Below are 21,193 nucleotides of genomic sequence, written 5' to 3' on the forward strand. Positions count from 1 at the left end.
CATTTTGAGCATGCGTGCTTGAACTTGCACGAGGCTCCCAGGGCGCAGCCGGCCCCGTTGAATGCGAAGCAACGCCCGGCGGGGGCCCCCCCCCGCCCTACCGCGAAAGGGTTGTTGCTGCTTGCGAGGGGCGGGGCTGGAGGCCGGCGCAGCCGCAGCAGCAACTGCAGGAGCAGCCGCCGGCTTCGGCCCCATCCAGATCTCCACGTCTTTGCACCCTAAAGCCATAATGGCCAGCCCTGACTGCTTGCGGCGAAAATTCTCATCATATGAGCGCCATGAGGAGTCGGCCTCAGACAGGAACATCTGATGAATCATGTGCATGTAACGCACCATGTTCATGTGTTCCTGTGGTCTTGTTTCTAGGTAACAGGCCGCGAACATGAACATGCCCGCCTGCCACCGGTGATAGGTGCAGTAGGCCTCCTCCCCTATACCCCCTCGCCTCTTTGCCGCGCGATATTCTTTCTCCGCCTGCGCCGTCATGGTGAAGAAGCTGACGTATTTACCGTCCTTTATGCGTTCCTGAACGCTGCGCCTAAGCCCTCTGAGCACTGCTGTGTTCTCGCACTGGACAACTTGTCCCCTAGGGAACAATGGAGACCCCGAGCTGCCGCTGGAACTAGAGTGCCTACGGCGCCTATGCCTGCGCCGCCTGCGGGATTTTCGGCCCCCATCCTCCTCCGACGACCCCGAGTCGGATCCACCGGAGGAAGAGGAGGTATGCGCAGCCCTACGTTTGCGCCGCTTGCGCTTGGACCCACCTGCAGTACCCTCCACTGGCACGAGGCTCATCTGTGGGGGATCTTCCACCAAACCCACTGGGGGGGTTCCAGAAGCGACGATATCCCTTGAACTGAGGGGGGCCGTAGGTGTTGCTGATGTAGCCAGGGGGGCCCTAACTGCCGGGGCCGGGACAGGGGTCCCTGATAAGGCCAAAGGGTCCTGACTGTGGGTTGGGGCCACCCCCCCTGAGGCAGGTGACTGTCTCATAAAATCAGATAGCAGTGACAGAAACTGCTGTACCCCCCCATCTGCAGCCGCAGGTGGTATGGGGGCCACGGGGGCCTGCGCAGCAGGCGCAGGGGCCTGAGCACTGCGCATAGGAAGTAATCTGGCCCTTCTAAGGAGCTGCCTCCTCGCCATATGCAATGAGGATCTCATACCCAGGGGCCTCACTACCCTAGGCGTGTCCATAAGGGCTGGTGTCACCATCTGGGCCCTATTTGGCCCTTGACTCCCTCCCCTGGCCCCTCTGCGGCCCCTACCCCTTCTACTACTTGTGTGAGGGGGAGCCCCGGAGGGGGAACCCCTCTGGGATAGCCTTGAGGCCAGGATGGGAATGGATGAGGGGCGCGCCATGTATGGCTGCCCAGCTATGTCCTGGGGTGACTGTCTCCTATAGTTGGTGTGGGGCTGACTGGCTTGGGGCCTACCGCGTCTGGCGCTGGACCGGGCAGAAGGCCGCGATCCAGGCCTGGCGGTTTCCTGTGCCCGCGTGCGGGGGCTTAGCCCTCTCGCACGAGTAATTGCGGCACGGGCTCTACCCCTGCCCGACCCCCCCCGGGTGATGCGGCTGCCTCCGCTCGCGCCGCGGCCTGTACTGGCGGTACGCGAGGTCCGGCGCCGGGCCGCGTCATCAGCCGGCGCCACGACCATCGCGTCGTGCCGCGCGGGCGGCCTGGGAGCCGCCGGACCCCGCCGCGACCCCCTCCGGCCACTAGGACCACCAGGGATCACGCCGCTAGGCCCCGCAGCCTCCCCAGCAGCCTCCGCATAATCGGCGAGGCGGGCAGGCGGGCGGGTGGACCTACGCGGTCTGTAAGCCATCTCAGCCACAGCAATGAAGAAGAGGACAGACTAGAAACAGGGACAGATCCAAAGAGAGAGGGACAGATCTAGAGTAGAGAGAAGATAGATATGGTTGTTAGCGATACACTTGTAAAGAATGGGACAGAATATGTTGTGCTGCAGAGCAGCCTTGCCTGATCCTGCAGCAGCTTTTTTCAGACAGAGGAAGACTTCCTGTGAGTATGTTCCTTTTCTTCCCTGTCTATACTCCTCCCACAGCTCTGATAGGCCTTGTGCCCATCCTATTATCATATCAGATGACCTTCCAGCGTAACCTGGGGAACCATCGGGGGTTTATGCTCACTCAGTGCTTAATCAGCATTCGTGGTTCTAAGGATGAGATTTTATGACTTTTAAGATTTTTAGTCAAAAGATTGCCAAAATGTTTTATCCAAATGTAATAGGAGGTGAATTGCGCTGTACAGTATATCACATTTTTTTCCTGTTCAAAATAGCACATAATACCTGTCAGTTTGTATTCGTTGTTCATATCGCATCCAGATGCTTTCCCATTTAAAAGTATACAAATTGCAACTGTAAATGGAAAATTTAATAAAAACCGCACACTAAACCGACCAGGTTGAGATAAGAAAAAAGAAGAAAAAGGTAGCGCTACCAGGGCCGGCTCTACAATTAGGCAGCTTTGGATCTGGGGGGCGCCACCAAGTCTGCCTATCAAAAAAATCAAGAGGAATGTGCAATAAGACCTCACCACCATACTTTTCCTTGAGGCATACTTCCCTACTTTACTGCCCCCTTTCTTGTACTCTTCTTGTGGATGTCAAAGGGAGGCCTCCAGGGAAAGCATTGGACTTGTCCATCTTCCCGGGAAGGGCTGGAAGGACCAAACTATTTTTGGGAGCCTCTTTGGGGGGCAGTAGGTTAAAGTTTTCCCTAGGGTGCTGAGAAGCCTTACATCGGCCCTGAGCGCTACTATACCAATGAGCCTTCGATGAAAAAACATTTATTGTACACGTATAAAAAGAAATATATGTGAAATAAGCTTATTGCAAGAAATAGATTAAAAACAACAACAATAAGGGGCCACTGACATCTGCAATCAAATCACTGGATAGTCATCTGTTTCTAGTTATATCGCCTGTAAGGAAACGTTCCTAGTGATGTCACAGTCTTTGTGGGTTTCTCTGATATGTGTATAATTACCAAGCAAAGTCCTCTAGTCCACATGTAAAAAGACACACACAACCACAACTTCAGGATATGGGTGCCTCCCTTGGCTCATGACACCTCTGTACAATCCACAAGGCCCTTCACAGCACCAATATAACGATGCACACATTGCCACGCGTTATGTTGTGGAACGCACTTTTGGCATGCTGAAGTGTAATTTCAGGCATTTGGACCGATCATCAGGGCCACTAATTTATCACCCAGAAAAAATAGTGATGAACATTAAGGCCTGCTGCATGCTGCTTAACATTGCCCTGGGCCAAGGCAGTTATGCTGAGGAAGGCATTGTAGTAGTCGTGGATGAAGCTGAAGCTACACCAGCTAGGGTAGTGAGGAGTATGCAGAGGGGGGATGTGATTCGAGATTAACTTGTACGACAGTGGTGTACCAATAGCACCGCAGACCACGCTTTGGCAGGGAGGCGCTGAGTACTCTGGGCGCCGGGGTCTGCGGGGTCTATTATTACGCTGACCTGCCTTATCCAGCCGCCGTGTCCGTGGCCAGGTGTTAGGACCGCAGATCTACTAGTCTGCATCCCGGCGCTCCTAGCCTCCTCCTGGCTCCTTATGACCAAAATGACCCTCAGAAAATGGCCACCCCGTTACAGTTTTTAGAATTCTAGAACAGTGTAGAAATGTCTCAAGGCGCTATCAGCACACATTATCGGGTCATAATATCACGCCGCATCGCATGTCATCGCATTTTTCACACCCGAATTCGCATTCTATTACATTTGTGATTTCTTTAAAAATTTGCGCTTTCAAAACATACGATATGGTGCAATTTCAGAACCTTACTAAAAAACGCATCCTATTACATGTCACCCATGATGTGATTTTATTCAGCATTAATATTTGGACAACAATAAGGTATAGACACACTCACATTGGACCCAATCCGTATATCAGCATTCTGGGTTCCTTCAGATGGAATCCCGAGGCCAGAATCCCAACACTGGTCAGAAGACTGGCATTGGAACTGTGACACCGATGCCGATGCAGGAATCCTGTGTGCATCCAGAATGTAAGTATGCCAGAGATGTTATAGTTAGGGTGGGGGTGTGTGTATATGTGTGTGTTAGGTTTAGACTACATATAGTATGGGGAGGTTAGGGTTAAACTTGAGAGCGGCAAGGGGGTTAGGTTAAACATGAAGAAGGGAGTGTTAGGTACTAGGTATAGTTCAGGTTAGGCCGCGGGATGGGGGGGGGGGGGTGTTAATTTTAAACAGTCAATATTTGGAAAAAATACTATCACTAGTGCCTGATTCAAATCAAGGGTCAATGCAATGCTAAAGTTTATGCAAATAGTTGATTATTATCTGACTGTGCATACATTACAGGCACACTGCATGAAAGATAAGGTACCATTTTGATGCTGCTTAAAGTGAGCATTCATTTGTAACGTTATTGACAATCAGGGACCATTTGCGCGTGGTTACGGTGAAAAGCAGGCATGTTGCCTAAACTTTCCATGGATCTCATATGTAAAAAGCAACATGGACCATTGCAGTTCCTGCAGCCATTATCTGCCTAAACTTAATCTAGAAGCAGGTCTAGTGTTTTTATTGTTAATGAGGGGCACTACTGTGAGTTGTAAATAGTAAATTGGGTACAACTGTGTGACATAACATGAAAAAGGTGTATTACTGTGTGGCATGTGAAGGGCTTTACTATGTGGTGTAGCGTGTATATGGAGTACTACTGTGTAACTATTGTGTGGTGGAAAATTAACAAGGTTGTGCCTCTGTGGTAACATTTGACCTGGGGGTATTATTTTTAGCCATGCCCATTCCAGGGATTCAGTAAATTTCCCGGCGGTCGGAATCCCGACGTTCAAAATCCCGACCGCCGAAATCCCGAAACTTTCTCCCTCCGTGGGTGTCCAGGACACCCATAGAGGGAGAATAAATTAGTATGCCGAGCGTAGTGAGGCACTGGGCCCGCATGCATGGCGAGCGCAGCTGGCCTGGACACCCACGGAGGGAGAAAGTTTCGGGATTTCGGCGGTCGGGATTCCAGCGTCGGGATTTTGAACGCCGGGATTCCGACTGCCGGGATTCCATACCGAATCTCCATTCCCTGCAAGACCACACACTTATTTGGTGGGCATATGTTAGTTCTGGCACCGGGCACCAAAATGTCTAGTTATGGATCTGCAACTGCTAAATAGCAGCCTCTGAAATAGGGATACTTTTTTATATTACTAATATTGACTTATTGACTTATAAGAAAAGTGACTTTCGGAAAATGGCTGCCCCCATACGAAAGACAGTTTTTTTAAATGGGTTTTCCTATGGGGCAGCCATTTTCAGAAAGTCCCTTTTTTTTTCATAAGCACAGCCAGCCGTCCATACAGTACTGCGGCTGCCGGGATCATCTGCAAACTCAGGAGGTACCGGCTTCACGGGGGTGGGCGGGGGTTCTTAAACACAATGGGGGGGGGTGTTCTTAAACACATTGGGGGGGTTGTAAGTCCTAGGGGGGGTGTTAACCTGCGGGGGGGAGGGGTTAACGTGGGGATGTGTGTGTTAACCAGGGGGGGGGGGGGCGCTGAAGACTGGCTTTGACCCTGTATTTGGAAAGTTTCCAAAAACGGGTCTGCCAGTGCCAAAAAAACGCACTTAAACGGTAATATACCGTTTAAGAGCTGCGGTGTGAAAGGGGTTTTACCTGGCAGACCCGTTTTTGGAAACATTTTCAAATACAGGGTCAAAGCCAGTTTTGCGGTCTGAAAGCAGCATTATTTGTATTTAAAGTACACCCGGAAAGGATTCCCAGCCCTTCCCGTTTTAAACATTTTGTTACAGCCTTATTCCAAAATGGAATAAATAAATGTTCCCTTCTACAGACAATACCCCAAAATGACAACATGAAAAAAGTTTTGGGGGAGATTTTTGCTAATTTATTCAAATTAAAAGTAAACTAAGAAATCACATGTACATAAGTATTCACAGCCTTTGCTCAATACTTTGTTGATGCACCTTTGGCAGCAATTGCAGCCTCAAGTCTTTTTCAATATGATGTAACAAGCTTGGGACACCTATCTTAGCGCAGTTTTGATCATTCCTCTTTGCAGCACCTCTCAAGCTCCATCATGTTGGATGGGAAGTGTCGTTGCACAGCCATTTTTAGATCACTCCAGAGGTGTCTAATCGGATTCAAGTCTGGGCTCTGGCTAGGTCACTCAGGGGGTTATTCTAGTCCATTCTTTCTGACAAAATCCTTCTTAGATGGACAAAACCATGTGCACTGCGGGTGGGGCAGATGTAACTTGTGCAGAGAGAATTAGATTTGGGTGGGGTTTTTCTTCAAAGTGAGATCTATATTGAAGTGTAAAATCATGCAGTCAGTATTTTCCCTGCACAGAAACAAAATAACTCACCCAAATCTAATTCTCTCTGCACATGTTACATCTGCCCCCCTGCAGTGCACATGGTTTTGTCCATCTAAGAAGGATTTTGTCAGAAAGAATGAACTAGAATAAACCCCTCAGTCTCAAGGACATTCACAGATTTGTCCTGAAGCAACTCCTTTGATATCTTGCATGTGTGCTTAGGAACTTTGTCCTGCTGAAAGATGAACCATTGCCCCAATCTGAGGTCAAGAGCGCTCTGTAGCAAAATACTTATGTACTTTTAGCTATTTGAGAAATATTTGATCATTTGTTGATCTAATCTCTTGAAGGTAGTGGTAATTGATAGTGCTCTCTATTTGTCATTCCTACTTATGTACGGGTGCCAGACGCGGTCCCGACAGTCGGGATCCGACAGTCATTTAGCCAACGTCGGGATCCCGACTGTCAAAACTCCGACAGACGGTTGCCTGACGGCCAGCAGCTTTTCTCCCTCTTGGGCTCCACGACCCCCCATAGAGGGAGAATAGAATAGGTGGCAAGCGTAGCGAGCCACCGTGCCCGCAGCATGGCAAGCTTTGTTGCACTCACCATGCTGTCTGAGTATGGGCAGTCGGGCTAATGACTGTCGGGATCCCGACTGCCGACTGTCGGTAGCCTATAGCACACCCCTTATGTACTGCCAAAAACTTTTTTTTTTACAATGTCATTATGGGGTATTGTGTGTAGAATTTTGAGGGGAAAAATTATTTATCCCATTTTGGAATAAGGCTATAACATAACCATGAGGCTTTAGGATTATCAACAGTTTCTCTAGTACTACAAATATGCTAAATGTAAATATAGGGATAAACTGTACATTATTTACCATCACCAGCTAAAAACTTCTCAAAGAAGTGGTTAAAATCTGGTGACTCCTGAGCATGAACGGCAATGGTTTCAAAATGGTATAAGGATTTCATGACATCCTTTGGATTTCTCATCACATAGATCACCTTAATAAAAAAAATAAAAAAAAACTGATTAGTATCAATTTACATGCTTAATGGCTGCTTTGATTATATGTTCAAAGTTATGCTGCTTTCCCACTGCCTAAATGGTTATAGACAGGTCTTTAAATGGGTAAGAGCCATAAAGACCCTTTCCCACTGCAGCTTTTAAACGGTAAATTACCGTTTAAAAGCAGTTTTTGTCCCATTCCCACTTACCCGTTTAAAGACCCGTTTATAATAGTAAGATGGAGGGGGTTAAAAAAAATATGACGTGGGGTCCCCCCCACTGCCGTAACCAGCACCAGGCTGAAAGAGCTGGGGCTGGTATTAAAAAATCAGGAAACCCGACAAATAGGGCTTCGCTGATTTTTTATAACCAGCCCCGGGCTCCAGGTCCGGGGCTGGTTACAAAATACGGGGGACAAAATGACTAGGGGTCCCCCCGTATTTTAAGAACCAGCCCCAGGCCAAACCAGCCAGCAGGGTAATGTCACAGCCGGGGGACACTTATTAGATAAGGTCCCACGGAAAACATTCATCCCTACTGACCAGTCAGCCTGGCCAGGGGCCCTGGGGGAGTGGGGACCCCCCCAATAAAGATAGGTAAGTATCAGTGTGTTTGTGTAATGTATGTATTAAACTTTTATTTTTCTGTGTTGTCAGTGTGTGTTTATTTAACTATTTCTTTTACTGTAGAACCAAGTGCCAGCGGGCCCTTTAATGCCTCGCATGCTGGGACTTGTGGTTCTCCAAGTCCCAGCATGTGGGGGAGGCTTGCTGGGAGTGGGACTCATAGTTCTACAGTAAAAGACAATAGTTTATTCTATTATTTTACACTCAATCAGCCCAGTGACCACCGCACAGGGTCACCGGGGACAGCACCAGGCTTTATTGGGGGGGTCCCCACTCCCCCAGGGCCCCTGGCCAGGCTGACTGGTCAGTAGGGATGAATGTTTTGGCCGCAGGACATTATCTAATAAGTGTCCCCCAACTGTGACATTACCCTGCTGGAGCATTACCACTGCAGCTCTACCCGTTTAAAAAGGCTAAAAAAACAGCAAATTACCGTTTAAGAGCTGCAGTGGGAAAGGGGTATTAGACTAGAAACTCATAGTATTTTGTTAAAGAGCAATTATTTATTTGTGCATGCTTTTGCATTTTAATAACTTAAAATAAAAAAATTATTGTGCTAATTTGAGCAAATGCTAAGAAGTTGAAAGCAGCCATTGTAGTACATTAATTACTCTTAGAAAAAAATCCTCTGACATGGTCAAGATTATTGTTCTTACCTTTGCTTTTTTATTTCTTAGCCCTTGTGGAACAAATAAATATGATAAGTGAGATGCAAATAAACGTGGTGATGGCTGACTCTCGTAATCAAAAGTAACATTCAATTTTTCCATAGGAAACTCAATGAATGGTACTCTGCTAGTAGTGTCAATTTGTTCGGTGCCATTTCGGTGTCCTTCACTGCAGATTAAACTTAAAATTTGCTGGGTCCAAATGGTTCCTTTAATATAAAAGGAAATAAAGTAAAAGGTCAGACAGTACATTTAGTAAAAGGATACGGTCAGTTGGTCAACCTAAAGATGGTTGACAGTCATTAGGTCGACACCACTAGGTGGACATACTGCAAGGTCGACATGGGTCTAGGCTGACATGGGACAAGGTCAACAGGTTATTAGGTCGACACAAGCATAAGGTCAACAATAAAATAGTGTGACAAGAGCAGCGAGGCACCGTGCCCGACCTAGTGGTGTCGAACTAATGACTGTGGACCATCTTTAGGTCGACCATTTGGTCCATACCCTAGTAAACATAAATAACGGCATTTCCTTTGAACAGAATCATTTATTCTGATAAGTCTGGGTGACCATATACAGGCAAGTTTTCACCATATAATGCTCATACATAAAATACAGATGTAGCAAATTTTAAACTGACATAATACCATATTGAAATTAAGGAATTAGGGGGGTATTCAATCCCCGCCACTATTTCCAACGGAAACAATGCTGTTTTGACCGACAGCATTGAAGAAGCAGATCTACAGAACGGGCCCGACTTTAAAAGCTGTCAGGCCCATTCTCGACAATCCACAGCCGTTTATGTGGACATGCCCCCTTTTTGCCGAATGGCAGGCGGGACATTGACAGGGTGACAGCTGTCAGGACGTACCAACAGTCGTGACCCGGGATTGAATACACCCCTAAATGTAAATTACTGCTATATCTCTATATGATATGAAAAACAAAGTCCTGTACTACTTTACAATAATCTTTGCATGCTATTGTGCCACATGTTTGCCACATATTATTTACCAGGTTTTACATTTAAAAATGGGCTTTATTTGCTATTGTTTATTTTATCACCAAGTCAATGTTGTGAAAGCTTTTTTCAATATGAAATATTAGGAATGCCCTGGATCACGACATTCGAACTGAGTTTTGAGTTCTTGACACAACACTTGCATCTATCACATACTAATCTTAGAAAAGGTAGACTGGGTCAAACATATGTAGGACAAGTACAGTAAGAGTGTCAGGCCGCCCCTAGGCACAAAACATTTGGTCACCCCCCCCCCCCATATACATATGTGCCCCCCCCCTAAAAAATAAATAAAAAACCACACGCGCCTGTGGCACGCAAACTGTCCCTCCCAGTTCTGGGCAAATGTTTGGAAGTATGCACAATAAATAGCTCTGGAACACAAGTAAACTAGCACTTACTGTTTGTTTAATAAAAGGGATTCAAACAGTTAACCGTCTGCTCCCGACACATTCCTTTCCGTGCAGCAGTGTGATGAGAGGAGGGAGGACTCGGTAACTTGTGTGCACTGCAGGGAGAAAAGTTCCTTGCCTCTTGTAAGGAACATAAAACACTAGTAGGTAACACAGTAGTTTTGTACAGTCTGTGTGGATGGACTCCGTAGTTTCCGGAGCAAGTGTGTGAGCAGGCAGTAAATACTGCCTGTATGCACTGCTCGGAGGGAGGGATGAGACTCTAGCTTCAGGCTGCCCAGAGTGTAACATGTGCTGAGCGCACAGGCACAGTAGTCAGTAATTGAACGCCAGCTCTGTAAAAGTAAAGGTGCGTACACATGTACAGATTTTTCTGTCTGATCTATCTGGTGGGAACAAAAACCTGGAAATGTATGAGAGCAAATGACAATCAACAAATTGTTCCCAAATGCTTGAAAACAGACAGTGATCAGTCAGACAAATTGTTTAAATCATTCTGATATAACCTATATTTTTTTCTGTTTTCCTGCATTTGGGTGGAAATTTTTGATTGTCATATGATCCCATACATTTCCAGGATTTTGCTCCCACCAGATAGATCGGACAGAAAAATCTGTACATGTGTACGCACCTTCACAGAGCTAGCTAGGAAGACGCACTGAGCACCGCATCTCCCTCTTGGTGCCAGACTGAGGTGGCTGGCCAGCTGCCAATCAAAAATAAGAAGTGACACTGCCCCTTCCACATGCTGGAGGAGACTGATGTGAGGGAGCGTGAGGGAGCATACAGGAGGCAACGCTGCAGAGGTGCGCAAGCAGGCTGTGAGGGTTTAGCCGTTACTTTGGCTACTGCACACGCCAGCTGATCTAGCTAGGCTGATTGGCAGCAGGTGCCTGGCGGCTGCCGCCCATGAAAGGTGCCGCCCCTAGGCCCGTGCCTCATGGGTCTAGTGACAAATCCGGCCATGGCCACAACTAGTGTTGTATGAGCAGTATTGCGGAACATAGTGTATGGCCACTGGGGAGGAACTATTTACGCCTAATGGCATATGCATTTTGTAGTAGGATACCTAGAACACTCAAGTATTTCAACACCTTGCCTGGGTCCTCTTACCTTTATGAATCCAATTTAAGCTCCTCACCATACTTACAAGTCTTTTCTAAGACTCTGTACTTGGACCACTTTTCTTCACTCTTCTCCTCCTATGGTGAAATCATAATCTTCTTTGGGCTACAATCATACCTTCATACTGTTGATGCTCAAATCTATCTCTCTTCCTACTTGCCAACCTCTATATTATCTCTTAATGTGTCTCTTCTAGCTTACTTGGATATAACAACACTTACATTTAACATGTCTAAGACAGAGTTTACTGGCTTCCACCACTTCAGGACTGCTATGTCTTTTCTTTTCTCTTTTACTATTGCTAATTCCTTTTTCTTGTCACTTAAGTCCCTTCTTTAAATCTCCATTCATCATCCATTCTTGAATTTCTTGCCTCTTCCATCTCTGCAACATATCTTGAATACTGTATGTCCCTTGTGTAGGAATGTGGTTCTGCATAGACTCCATCCATTTGCCCCTAAGGGAGGCTTCTTTGCCTGCTCCACCATGGCCATTGAGGTCTATACTGAGTAACTGTGTGTACCATCTTGTTATAACTGTCTAAAGTAACATGGTAGAAGGTGCAGGTCTCCAACTTAGTTTTGGGAGTGGGTATAATCAAGAACACAAGAATTTGGACTTAAGGCACTGTACTGAACAGTGGTCTCTATTGTAAATATATCAGCGGCAACCAAGGAGAGAGGTATGCCAGCCTCCACTAATAGCCAAAAGAAAAAAAAAAGGGAGTGCTTAATAATATATGAAATAAACAGTGAAAATATCTAAAATAAGCATAATTATTTACTTAGTACCAGTTTTTTATATAGCGCACAGATATTCTGCACCACTTTACAGAGAATAGTTGAACATGCACATCAGTCTCAGATCTTACAATCTAGATTCTATACCATATGTACACACACACACAGACATTCTAGGGTTAATTTGTTGGCTTCCAATAAAGTAGCAGTTTTAAACATTTAAACATTTCCCAGAGAGATACTAGACAGATCAATTCAGGTCATGGTAATTGTAACTTTAAAAATATAAGCACTGTAAAGTACAAATAAAGGCTGTAAGCAGTAATTAAACACCAATTAAACACACAGAGCACTGGAAAATACATAATGGATATCAGATACAGCAATTAAAGCACAACTATTCATTGAGCCCATGTGGGGCCACTGTCTTAAGGTCATAAAGCATGGTCCCTGTAGGGCACACCTGGTTGATAACCAGAAAACTGGGCTGCTTTAAATGTAAGGGCTGTAGTACCTGCAATTTATTGATTCCTGGGTCCAGTTTCCCCCATCCACATGGTGGCAGCCCTATTTGGGTTCGCTTGTAACTCCACTGTCTTCTTGATCATGTGGTTTACTCATGTGGGATGGCATATGGAGGTATGACCAGTCTAGTAGAATAGGGTAGAGTGTCCATAGAGGTGCACCTCAAGAATTGTACTAATAAAATGTAACTTTTATTTCTAATTTTAAAAAGAGCAAAATAAAACCAAACAAGACATACATGAATAGGGTCCTGATGAAGCGTTAGCGAAATGTACGCTGACTTCACACCCCGTTTGCGCACCCCAATACCCTCCCCCCCCCATACAGTGTATTTTGATTTGTGTTAGATCAGCGTTGCGTCCTTGGGTTTCCGTATTACATGGATCCCGTCAGGTAGCAGGAACCTAGCGTATTCACGCATAACACTGTGTCTGACCTGAGCCGGCAGTCCCCAGCAAGCGAGGTGGTGTTTTGCAACACACCTTACAAATTACCCCACAGCGCGATTACTACGATAGGGGTCGGTGACAGCTCTGACAGGTGACGGCCAGGCTGGAACGGGTATCATACCCGTGTCCAGCGTGAGCCGCTACACACTGCAACCCTGATGGATATCCTTTGATAGTATATGGGACCAGGCATATTTGCTACATTAGTGCCTGTTTAGACTCACTGGTCATATCTGTCACAGCAGCCCTTGTGTATTTATGCTGTATACCAATTGCTAAATAGATCCTGTTGGATTACCAACAATCAATTGATCCGTGTGCTATCAGTGCACAGTCTGGGCACCCAACTGAACCCAGGGACACTCTCCTAACAGGCAGAAATTAACACAGCCCTGTCATAAATATTGTGGATACACACCAGGAGATTTATCACGCAATCTCAACCAGCCAGGGAATCTGGGTATTGTGGTCCCACGGGGTGATCATTTTTTAATTATGTATGTCTATTCATGTATGTTTTGTTTGGTTTTATTTCGCTATTTTTAAACTTAGAAATAAAAGTTACATTTCATTATTACAATTCTTGAGGTGCACCTCTATGGACTATTCTACTAAATTCGTATGATTCAGTGTCCCAGGTAGCACACCCTCAGGTCTGAGAGCCTGCCATCGATTTTAATACCCTGTAGGTGAGGACTGAAGGTATTAATTGTAGAGTGTCTGATCTTTTTAGAACAGCTGTATTTCGTCCGGATCGGGATACTTTTTGTCATCTGATCAGCCGCCTCAGTTATTTACCACTGCCCTGCACTATATACAAATTTTTATATTGTTTTACCAATAAAATCTTTTTGGAAGTCGAGACTGGAAAAGATACCTTTATAAGAGTCGAATACATCGCCACACCGTGAGTACGGGTACGCCACCCACCTTATATGAAAGATACCTTTATATACGTTATACTACCCATAATTATGTAAGTGAGGTATGCATCTACTTTGAACCTCACTGCATAATTTTGAAATAACTGATAACAGATAATAAGCATACCAGACAACGTCTATCTCTGTCTTTTTCTTCTCATATAACATCATCGGGAGAAAAATTTGCATTAACCCGAGTAACCAAAGTCCGAGGAGACCGAAGAAGTCCAATAATAAGGGAAGGGAAGTATCATTCCACCTATATATTGTGGTGTCCGCACTGGGATAGCGCTATTGGGTCTATCAAAAATTATATTTCTCCAATTCAGCTTCTTTAGGCCCTATAAGGTTTGGCCTATTGATATACCCAGGCTGCCATCTTAAAAGAGCGCCCGAGATAGAGCCCAAACCCCTTTTTTCTTCAGCACACCCTCAGTGTCTTACGTCACACCAACTTTCAAACATAAATAACGAGGGTCCTCCTAACAACATCTAACAATCAAAAATGATCCTCCTGTGTGACTGGCAACTCTCTTTTTCTAGTATTTGTAGGTATGACCACTTGCACATTTAGGCAGTGGATGGCAAACTATCGAAGTTCAATTAGAAAAACTTTAACCACTGGAGCCTCCAATAAACCAATAGCACAACATTGCCTGCTAAAGAAACATCAAGTAGCAAGCATCAAAAGGCTGATTATCAATTGGGTGCCAATATAACCAAGGGGAGGTGACCACTCTGTACTCTGTGTTAGGAAATTTGAGGCAAAATTAATTTTTACTTTGAACATGGTGGCACCAAATGGGCTCAATGAAAACAACCCATTCAATGTATTTGTTGCAGTAATTAAATGAATAGATTTTTTAACATTCTCTATATATTTTTTTTTATTATTTTTTCAGTCCTGTCACATAGGGCCTTATTCTAGTTCACTCTGACAAAATCCTTCTTAGATGGACAAAACCATGTGCACTGCAGCGGGGCAGATGTAAAATGTGCAGAGAGAATTAGATTTGGGTGAGTTACTTTTTCTGTGCAGGGTAACTATTGGCTGCTTTATTTTTTACACTGCAATATAGATCTCACTTTGAAGTAAAACCCCACCCAAATCTAATTCTCTCTGCACAAGTTACATCTGCCCTACCTGCAGTGCACATGGATTTGTCCATCTAAGAAGGAATTTGTCAGAAAGAGTGAACTAGAATAAGGCCCATAGTCCACTGTGCAGGTCCAGACTGTGCGCTCCGTATAAGCAGATAACTGTAATTTTTAGTATTTTTCATTTGTATAGTGTAGATTGATCGTCTATAATTTTTGGATGATATCAACATTATATATATATTAGTGGTGGGCAACAATTAAAATTTTTAATCGCGATTAATCGCATGAAATTTTTGCGATTAATCGCACTGATAGGCACATACGCGCTGCTTACCTAAAATCTTGTTGCCAGAAGTTCCGTGCTCGTTGCCAGGTGGGATTACATGCATGTTGCTAAGGGGGATTGCATGCATGTTGCCATAATGGGTTCCCTGCTTGTTGATAGGGGAGGGTTACTTGCTTGTTGCCAGAGAGGTTTACTTGCTCGTTGCCAAGGGTGTTTCTTGCTCGTTGCCAGGTGGGGGGTTTCTTGCTCGTTGCCAGGGGGTGTTTTCTTGCTCCATGCCAGTGGGGTTAGCTTGCTCCATACCAGGGGATGCATGTCCACAGGGCTCCCGGAATCCGCACTTCCGGGTAGAGCTGTGTGTGCACTCTGAACTTCCCTGACAGACGCTAGAGGTAAAGGAGCACCTCTAGCGTCTCTCTCCTACACAGCGGTGGCCATATTTGGAGGGGCGCTCTGCACCCCTGCGGTGCAGCCCCATCGACCATTCGTTTCCCGTGCCCACCAGCCCCGTTTTCCTGTTCCCTGCTGCCACATCGCCCCCCCCCCCCCGTGCACCCGCGCACCCCCCTCCCCGCGTTAAATATTTTAATTGCAGTTAATGTGCCGGCGCGTTAACGCGATATTAACGCGTTAACGTGCCCAGCACTAATATATATATATATCATTAAGTGTCATACAATATATGTATTGTGTTGTTGTCACAGAGTTTATTATTAATAAATATTTCACACTTTGTAATTGGCCTCATTAGTATTCAATAGTTGATCTAATATTGCCCTGTGTTATGCACCACATCATGGAACTATACTGAATTGCATTACTTGCATGGGGACATATATGTGGACACCAGCCCTTTGAGGAATCTATTCAGGGCCCCACTATATTGTAACTGGTGAACACTTCTGCTTGGCGGATTATACTTTGGTGTTTCTGCACAATGTCACCCCATTGCACGATGCTTAGTTGCACCACTGGAGCGATGGTCAAGCTAGCCACTGATGTGCCTTATATATACAGGACTAGAACGGAAGTGAAGCATTATGAGTTCCAAGGTGAAACGCGGAAGTGCGTTCCCCACTGTTACTCTAGGTGATGCTGCTTGGTCTCAGCGGTGCTCTCTTGTGATATAGCTTAATAAGGTTGGAACTCCTGATGATGGTCTCCAGAGGACAGAAATAAACACACAGAAATGTTAAGTGCCCAGGCTGCAGGAGCCACTGGTGATTGACAGTTCAATGGGCAGGCGCATTCAAATGCACCCACCCAGTTGTGATGCCAGTCCCGAATTACCAGGCAGTGTGCATGGAAAACATGATGCCCGAGCTGTCTGTAAACATATCTGCAGATCAATTGATCTGCAGATATATTTACCAGTGTGTACCCAGCTTAACTGTCACATTTTCAAACATGCTGCATTGATTCCTACTATAGATCCACAGGTAGCCTTAAAAAAATCATGAACTGTTGGTAGATCTTGGGGACAGTGTTGTGTATAGTTCACTACATTTTGCATGATTTTCTCAGTATTAGCCTTAAACATGTTTTTGTTTTGTAAGTAATATTAAACTCACCTGATTTTGGATAAGTGATCATGAACACATCATCATCTTTTATTTTAAAATCTTGCAATGAGTCTATGACCTCTTTTGGCATAAGTTCCTTTAAAAAGCAAAATCCTTTATATCTATAAAGAGTTGAATTTTTAAACACTGGAGTAATTTCTGCCATGGTGAATCGGTGCTATATGTAATAAAAAGAGAAATGCAAAAAAGTGACTGAGTTGTATATATATATTATGCACATACTGTACCACAACATCTAAAATAAATTGTCTGATGAAAGTCAAAAGAAGAACATATCGTCTGATTCATATTTGTGCTCAAATCCAAATGTGCTCAGCTCACACAAAACTGTGAATATCCATGGAAATATGTACAATACAATTGCAACTACGAATATACAGGTGTCCCATGTGGCAGAAATACAGTGCGAGCATCGCTACCATTCAAATACTGTGTTTTATACCCAATTTTCTTTGTTTATTTTTACTGTACCCTATTTCCTAATTATTTATTAGACACATTTTTTAAACTGCAATGGCATTTATAGTCATTTCATTTCTAAACAACAAACACCACAGATTGTAATTTAAATAATTTTGACTTACATTCTTGTAAGTGTTACAGTAGTTTTGAAATATAAAAGTTTTTTTGGCCAGTCGCACAGAAACTATCTTTATTCAATGTATATGTTTGAAGGACCCCTTATATTGGAGTGTTAGTCATGGACATCTACTGTATACACGTTAGGGGTGTGCTACCACAGGACATGATTGGAACAAGTTAGGCAAAAGAAAGAGAATGTCACTGTGTAGTGCACCAAAACGTTTAATTAAAATATAACCTTTATTGAAACACTTTATTAAAATAATGTTGCGAAATATAAGACACATACAAACATTTAAGGAAAAGGATATACTATCCTCACACTGTGGGCCCCACGAGATGATCTCCCTACTAAGTATTTATAGAGATCTTTCTTAAATGGTGCGTAAATAATTTAGTCGCCTGTGTATCTAATAACAACAATATATGTTAAATTGGTAGTTCCTTCAATTGGAATAGCTGTGACAATCACAATTTACCAATTTGATTTGGTACTGTTATTAATGATAATTACACTCCATTTGGAGTGGTTGTGGTATGGGGCTCCGACAGTCGGGATCCCGACAGTCATTAGCCCGACGTCGGATTCCCGACTGCCCGGACTCAGACAGCATGGCGAGCGCAAAAAAGCCCCTTACGGGCTCGCTGGGCTCGCCACGCTGCGGGCATGGTGGCTCACTACGTGAGCCACCTATTCTATTCTCCCTCTATGGGGGTCATGGACCCCCACAAGGGAAAATAGCGGGTGTCAGTCAGGCACCCGGCTGTCGGCATTTTGACAGTCGGGATCCCGACGTCGGGTAAATGACTGTCGGGATCCCACCTGTTGGAAACACGTCCGGCACCCTTTGGAGTGATGTAATATCTACAGAAGGTGAGTATCAACAGGTTTCCTCAGAAAGTATTTACAGTATATAGTACGACAAATTGTGCGTGTTCTCATTTTAAATAAGATCCCACATGCAGGCTATTCAATATAATTAGTGGCTGGGCTGTGTGCATGCCCTAGACACAGTGTATTGTGAACGGCTTGGAGAAAACTGCTTTGTCCCCCGCAGGCTGAAAGCTAATTTTGAAATATTTAAACAAATATGCATTATAAACTTAACATTTTTTTTCCTATAATTATAATAAAATATAAATACAATTAAAGCTGGGTAACCGCTGCGTGATTTTTTAGATTGGTGTGACAATCTGCCTAATTGTCATAGCGATGCACTTCGGGCATCATACAGTAGGTCACAATTATGATTTGTATAGGTTTGCATGCACAGCATACCGCCACGGCGGTCAGGACTTCTGAACGTGAGTGAATTCAGTTTAACTACTGCATCTAAAGATTTCGCAACGGTGTGGGGCTCTAGGTCGACATGGGTGAAGGTCAACAGGTGTCTAGGTCGACATGGGACAAGGTCAACATGGGTTTAGGTCGACACATGCATTAGGTTGACATGGGTTAGGTCGACAGGTCGACATGGGCTTTTTCGTTTTTTTTTACCCAAATGTTGACACCGTCATGTCGACTGTGTTTACATTTGGGTAAAAAAAAACAGCGAAAAAACCCATGTCGACCTAGCGACCTGTCGACCTAATGCAGTTGGAAGTGAACCGCAGCCCCTCGCTTTGCTCACAATGCTTCGGGCGCGGTACCTCGCTGCGCTCGGCACACTATTTTATTCTCCCACCATGCCCTAGTGGATGGTAGGGCATGAAATACCGCCTGTCGGTACATGTCGGCTCATAAAACAGTGAAAAAACCCATGTTGACCTAGACACCTGTCGACCTTCACCCATGTTGACCTAGAACCCTGTCGACCTAGACTCATGTCGACCTTCTGCCATGTTGACCTTGACACCTGTCGACCTTCCAGCATGTTGACCCAACAGTGTCGGCCTAAGGACTGTTGACCAAATGATCCCAACACCTGCACAGTATGCACTAGGTTAAAAAAGTCTCCTCTGCTCTTTACTTCCTGCCTGTGCCTAGTGAGATCACAAGGGAGATAGCCTATCACCCTCTGTGACCTGCTCATGACTTGTAAATACCGTTTCAGAGCCATTTACACTACAAATGGATTGGCTCTGAAACAGGTAGGACACTGCGTTTTGGATTACAGGTATTTTAAAAACGGTAAATTGTCTCTGGACCTTTCACATTACAGCTAGGAACATTTTAAAGCCATTTAAAATCATCAATTTACCGTGTTTTAGCTGTAATGTAAAAGGGGTATTATATATTTTTACTTTATAACCTTTAAATATAACGGCAACGCTGAAATGATTGCACACCAACACAACCTTGTTATAAAATGTATGACAATGCTTTACTTAAATAAATAGCTTCATTACAGGTATTTGCAAAAGCAGACTAACACAAGAAACATAAAATTGATTAGCTAATGCATACCTCCCAACTTTTGAAGTTGGGAGGTCGGGACGTTCGCGCAGCGAAGCCGCGCGTGCTCCCGAAAAGGGGGCGTGGCCTCGAGAAAAGGGGCGTGGTCTCACGGGGTGACGCGAACTCCGGCCACGCCCCGTTTTCGCCGCTCGTCGGCGCTGAATAGATGCTGTGCGCATGCGCACAGCGTCTATTCTCGGCAAGCTGGGGGGGCTCCCAACTGTCCCCCCCACCGCGGGACAATGGCGGCCCCGGGCGGGACGCGGGAACGTCCCCGAATATCGGGACGTTCCCGCGGAAATCGTGACAGTTGGGAGGTATGGCTAATACTTAAACAGTAATTCTAAATTAAATCAAAATGGAAACCTTTCAAGGACAGTGATCAGCCATGATTAAACCTCCTTCATAGTTACCTCCAGCCCCCTGTTGGCCTGTTCTTCCTCAACTGCCTTTTTCTTCCTTCTCTAACTCTGATATTTAAACCTTAATCACATTAATTAATTAATTAATTACTCATAAGCATTGAGTCTTATTGGAAAGCTCTGCTTACAATCATGATGTCATAATTAACCCAACACCCAACTTTATTGTTACTAGGCAAAGGTTCAGTGGCCTTGGAGTCTACACATGTGTGGCCCTGTTCCCATATTATTGATAAGTTTGTGGAGATTAGCTTTCTGTCCTTGCTCCATTATACTGTCAACACCATATTCTTAAGCTTCTAAAACCAAAAACAATTCTTTATAAGGAATCACTTTTACAGCACTATTCTGAATCATCAGCCATTTTATAATGTTATTATGCAAGTCATAGTTCACAAAATGGTTGCTGCTTCGAACAAACTCATGCTGCTTTGCGCAAAGGGTAGGCCTCATACGCCGTGGCTAGTACCTTGTGCAACAAACTAATGCCACATGCAGCAATAAATAACAGTGTTTGAGAAAACAGAGTGTAACAAAAGCAAATAATTATTGATGCATTATTTCTGTTTTAACAAAAGTATACACAAGTTATTCATCTTTTGTTGGCCTGTATGTTGATATAGGACATAAAACCCACATGAGTGTACCGCATCCCCCCCACATGGCTCGCTGCACTCGCCGTGCTTGGGGCACGGCATACCTCCCAACATGATCCATGCCAGGAGGCACACAATGCCCTGCTCCTGTACTTTACTCTTAATGTATGATTACCCTCATCTGTGTTAAGCAGGTTAATTGAGGAGAAAGGTGCTTCAACACAGGTGATGGTAATCATACATCAAGAGGAAAGTCCAGCAGCAGAGCATTGTGTCCCTCCTGGAGAGGGTCATGTTGGGAGGTATGCACGGTGCCTTGCTGCGCTCGGCACACT

The 21,193-nt window shown here is 44.8% G+C and overlaps 1 protein-coding gene across 1 annotated transcript in view; it reads right to left on the minus strand.

The window, feature by feature from the left end:
• Nucleotides 1–21,193, minus strand: part of LOC146063918 (amine sulfotransferase-like) — a 47,852-nt gene that overhangs the window by 22,501 nt on the left and 4,158 nt on the right. Inside the window, exons 2-4 of the mRNA XM_083176831.1 lie at nucleotides 16,849–17,017; nucleotides 8,677–8,897; nucleotides 7,264–7,390 (exon numbers count right to left, since the gene is read on the minus strand). Coding sequence (XP_083032957.1) covers nucleotides 7,264–7,390; nucleotides 8,677–8,897; nucleotides 16,849–17,005 — 505 coding nt within the window. The 5' untranslated portion in view covers nucleotides 17,006–17,017. The remainder of the gene's footprint in view (nucleotides 1–7,263; nucleotides 7,391–8,676; nucleotides 8,898–16,848; nucleotides 17,018–21,193) is intronic.

This window comes from Crinia signifera, chromosome 3, assembly GCF_055691185.1.
Source record: "Crinia signifera chromosome 3, ASM5569118v1, whole genome shotgun sequence".
Lineage (NCBI taxonomy): Eukaryota > Metazoa > Chordata > Amphibia > Anura > Myobatrachidae > Crinia > Crinia signifera.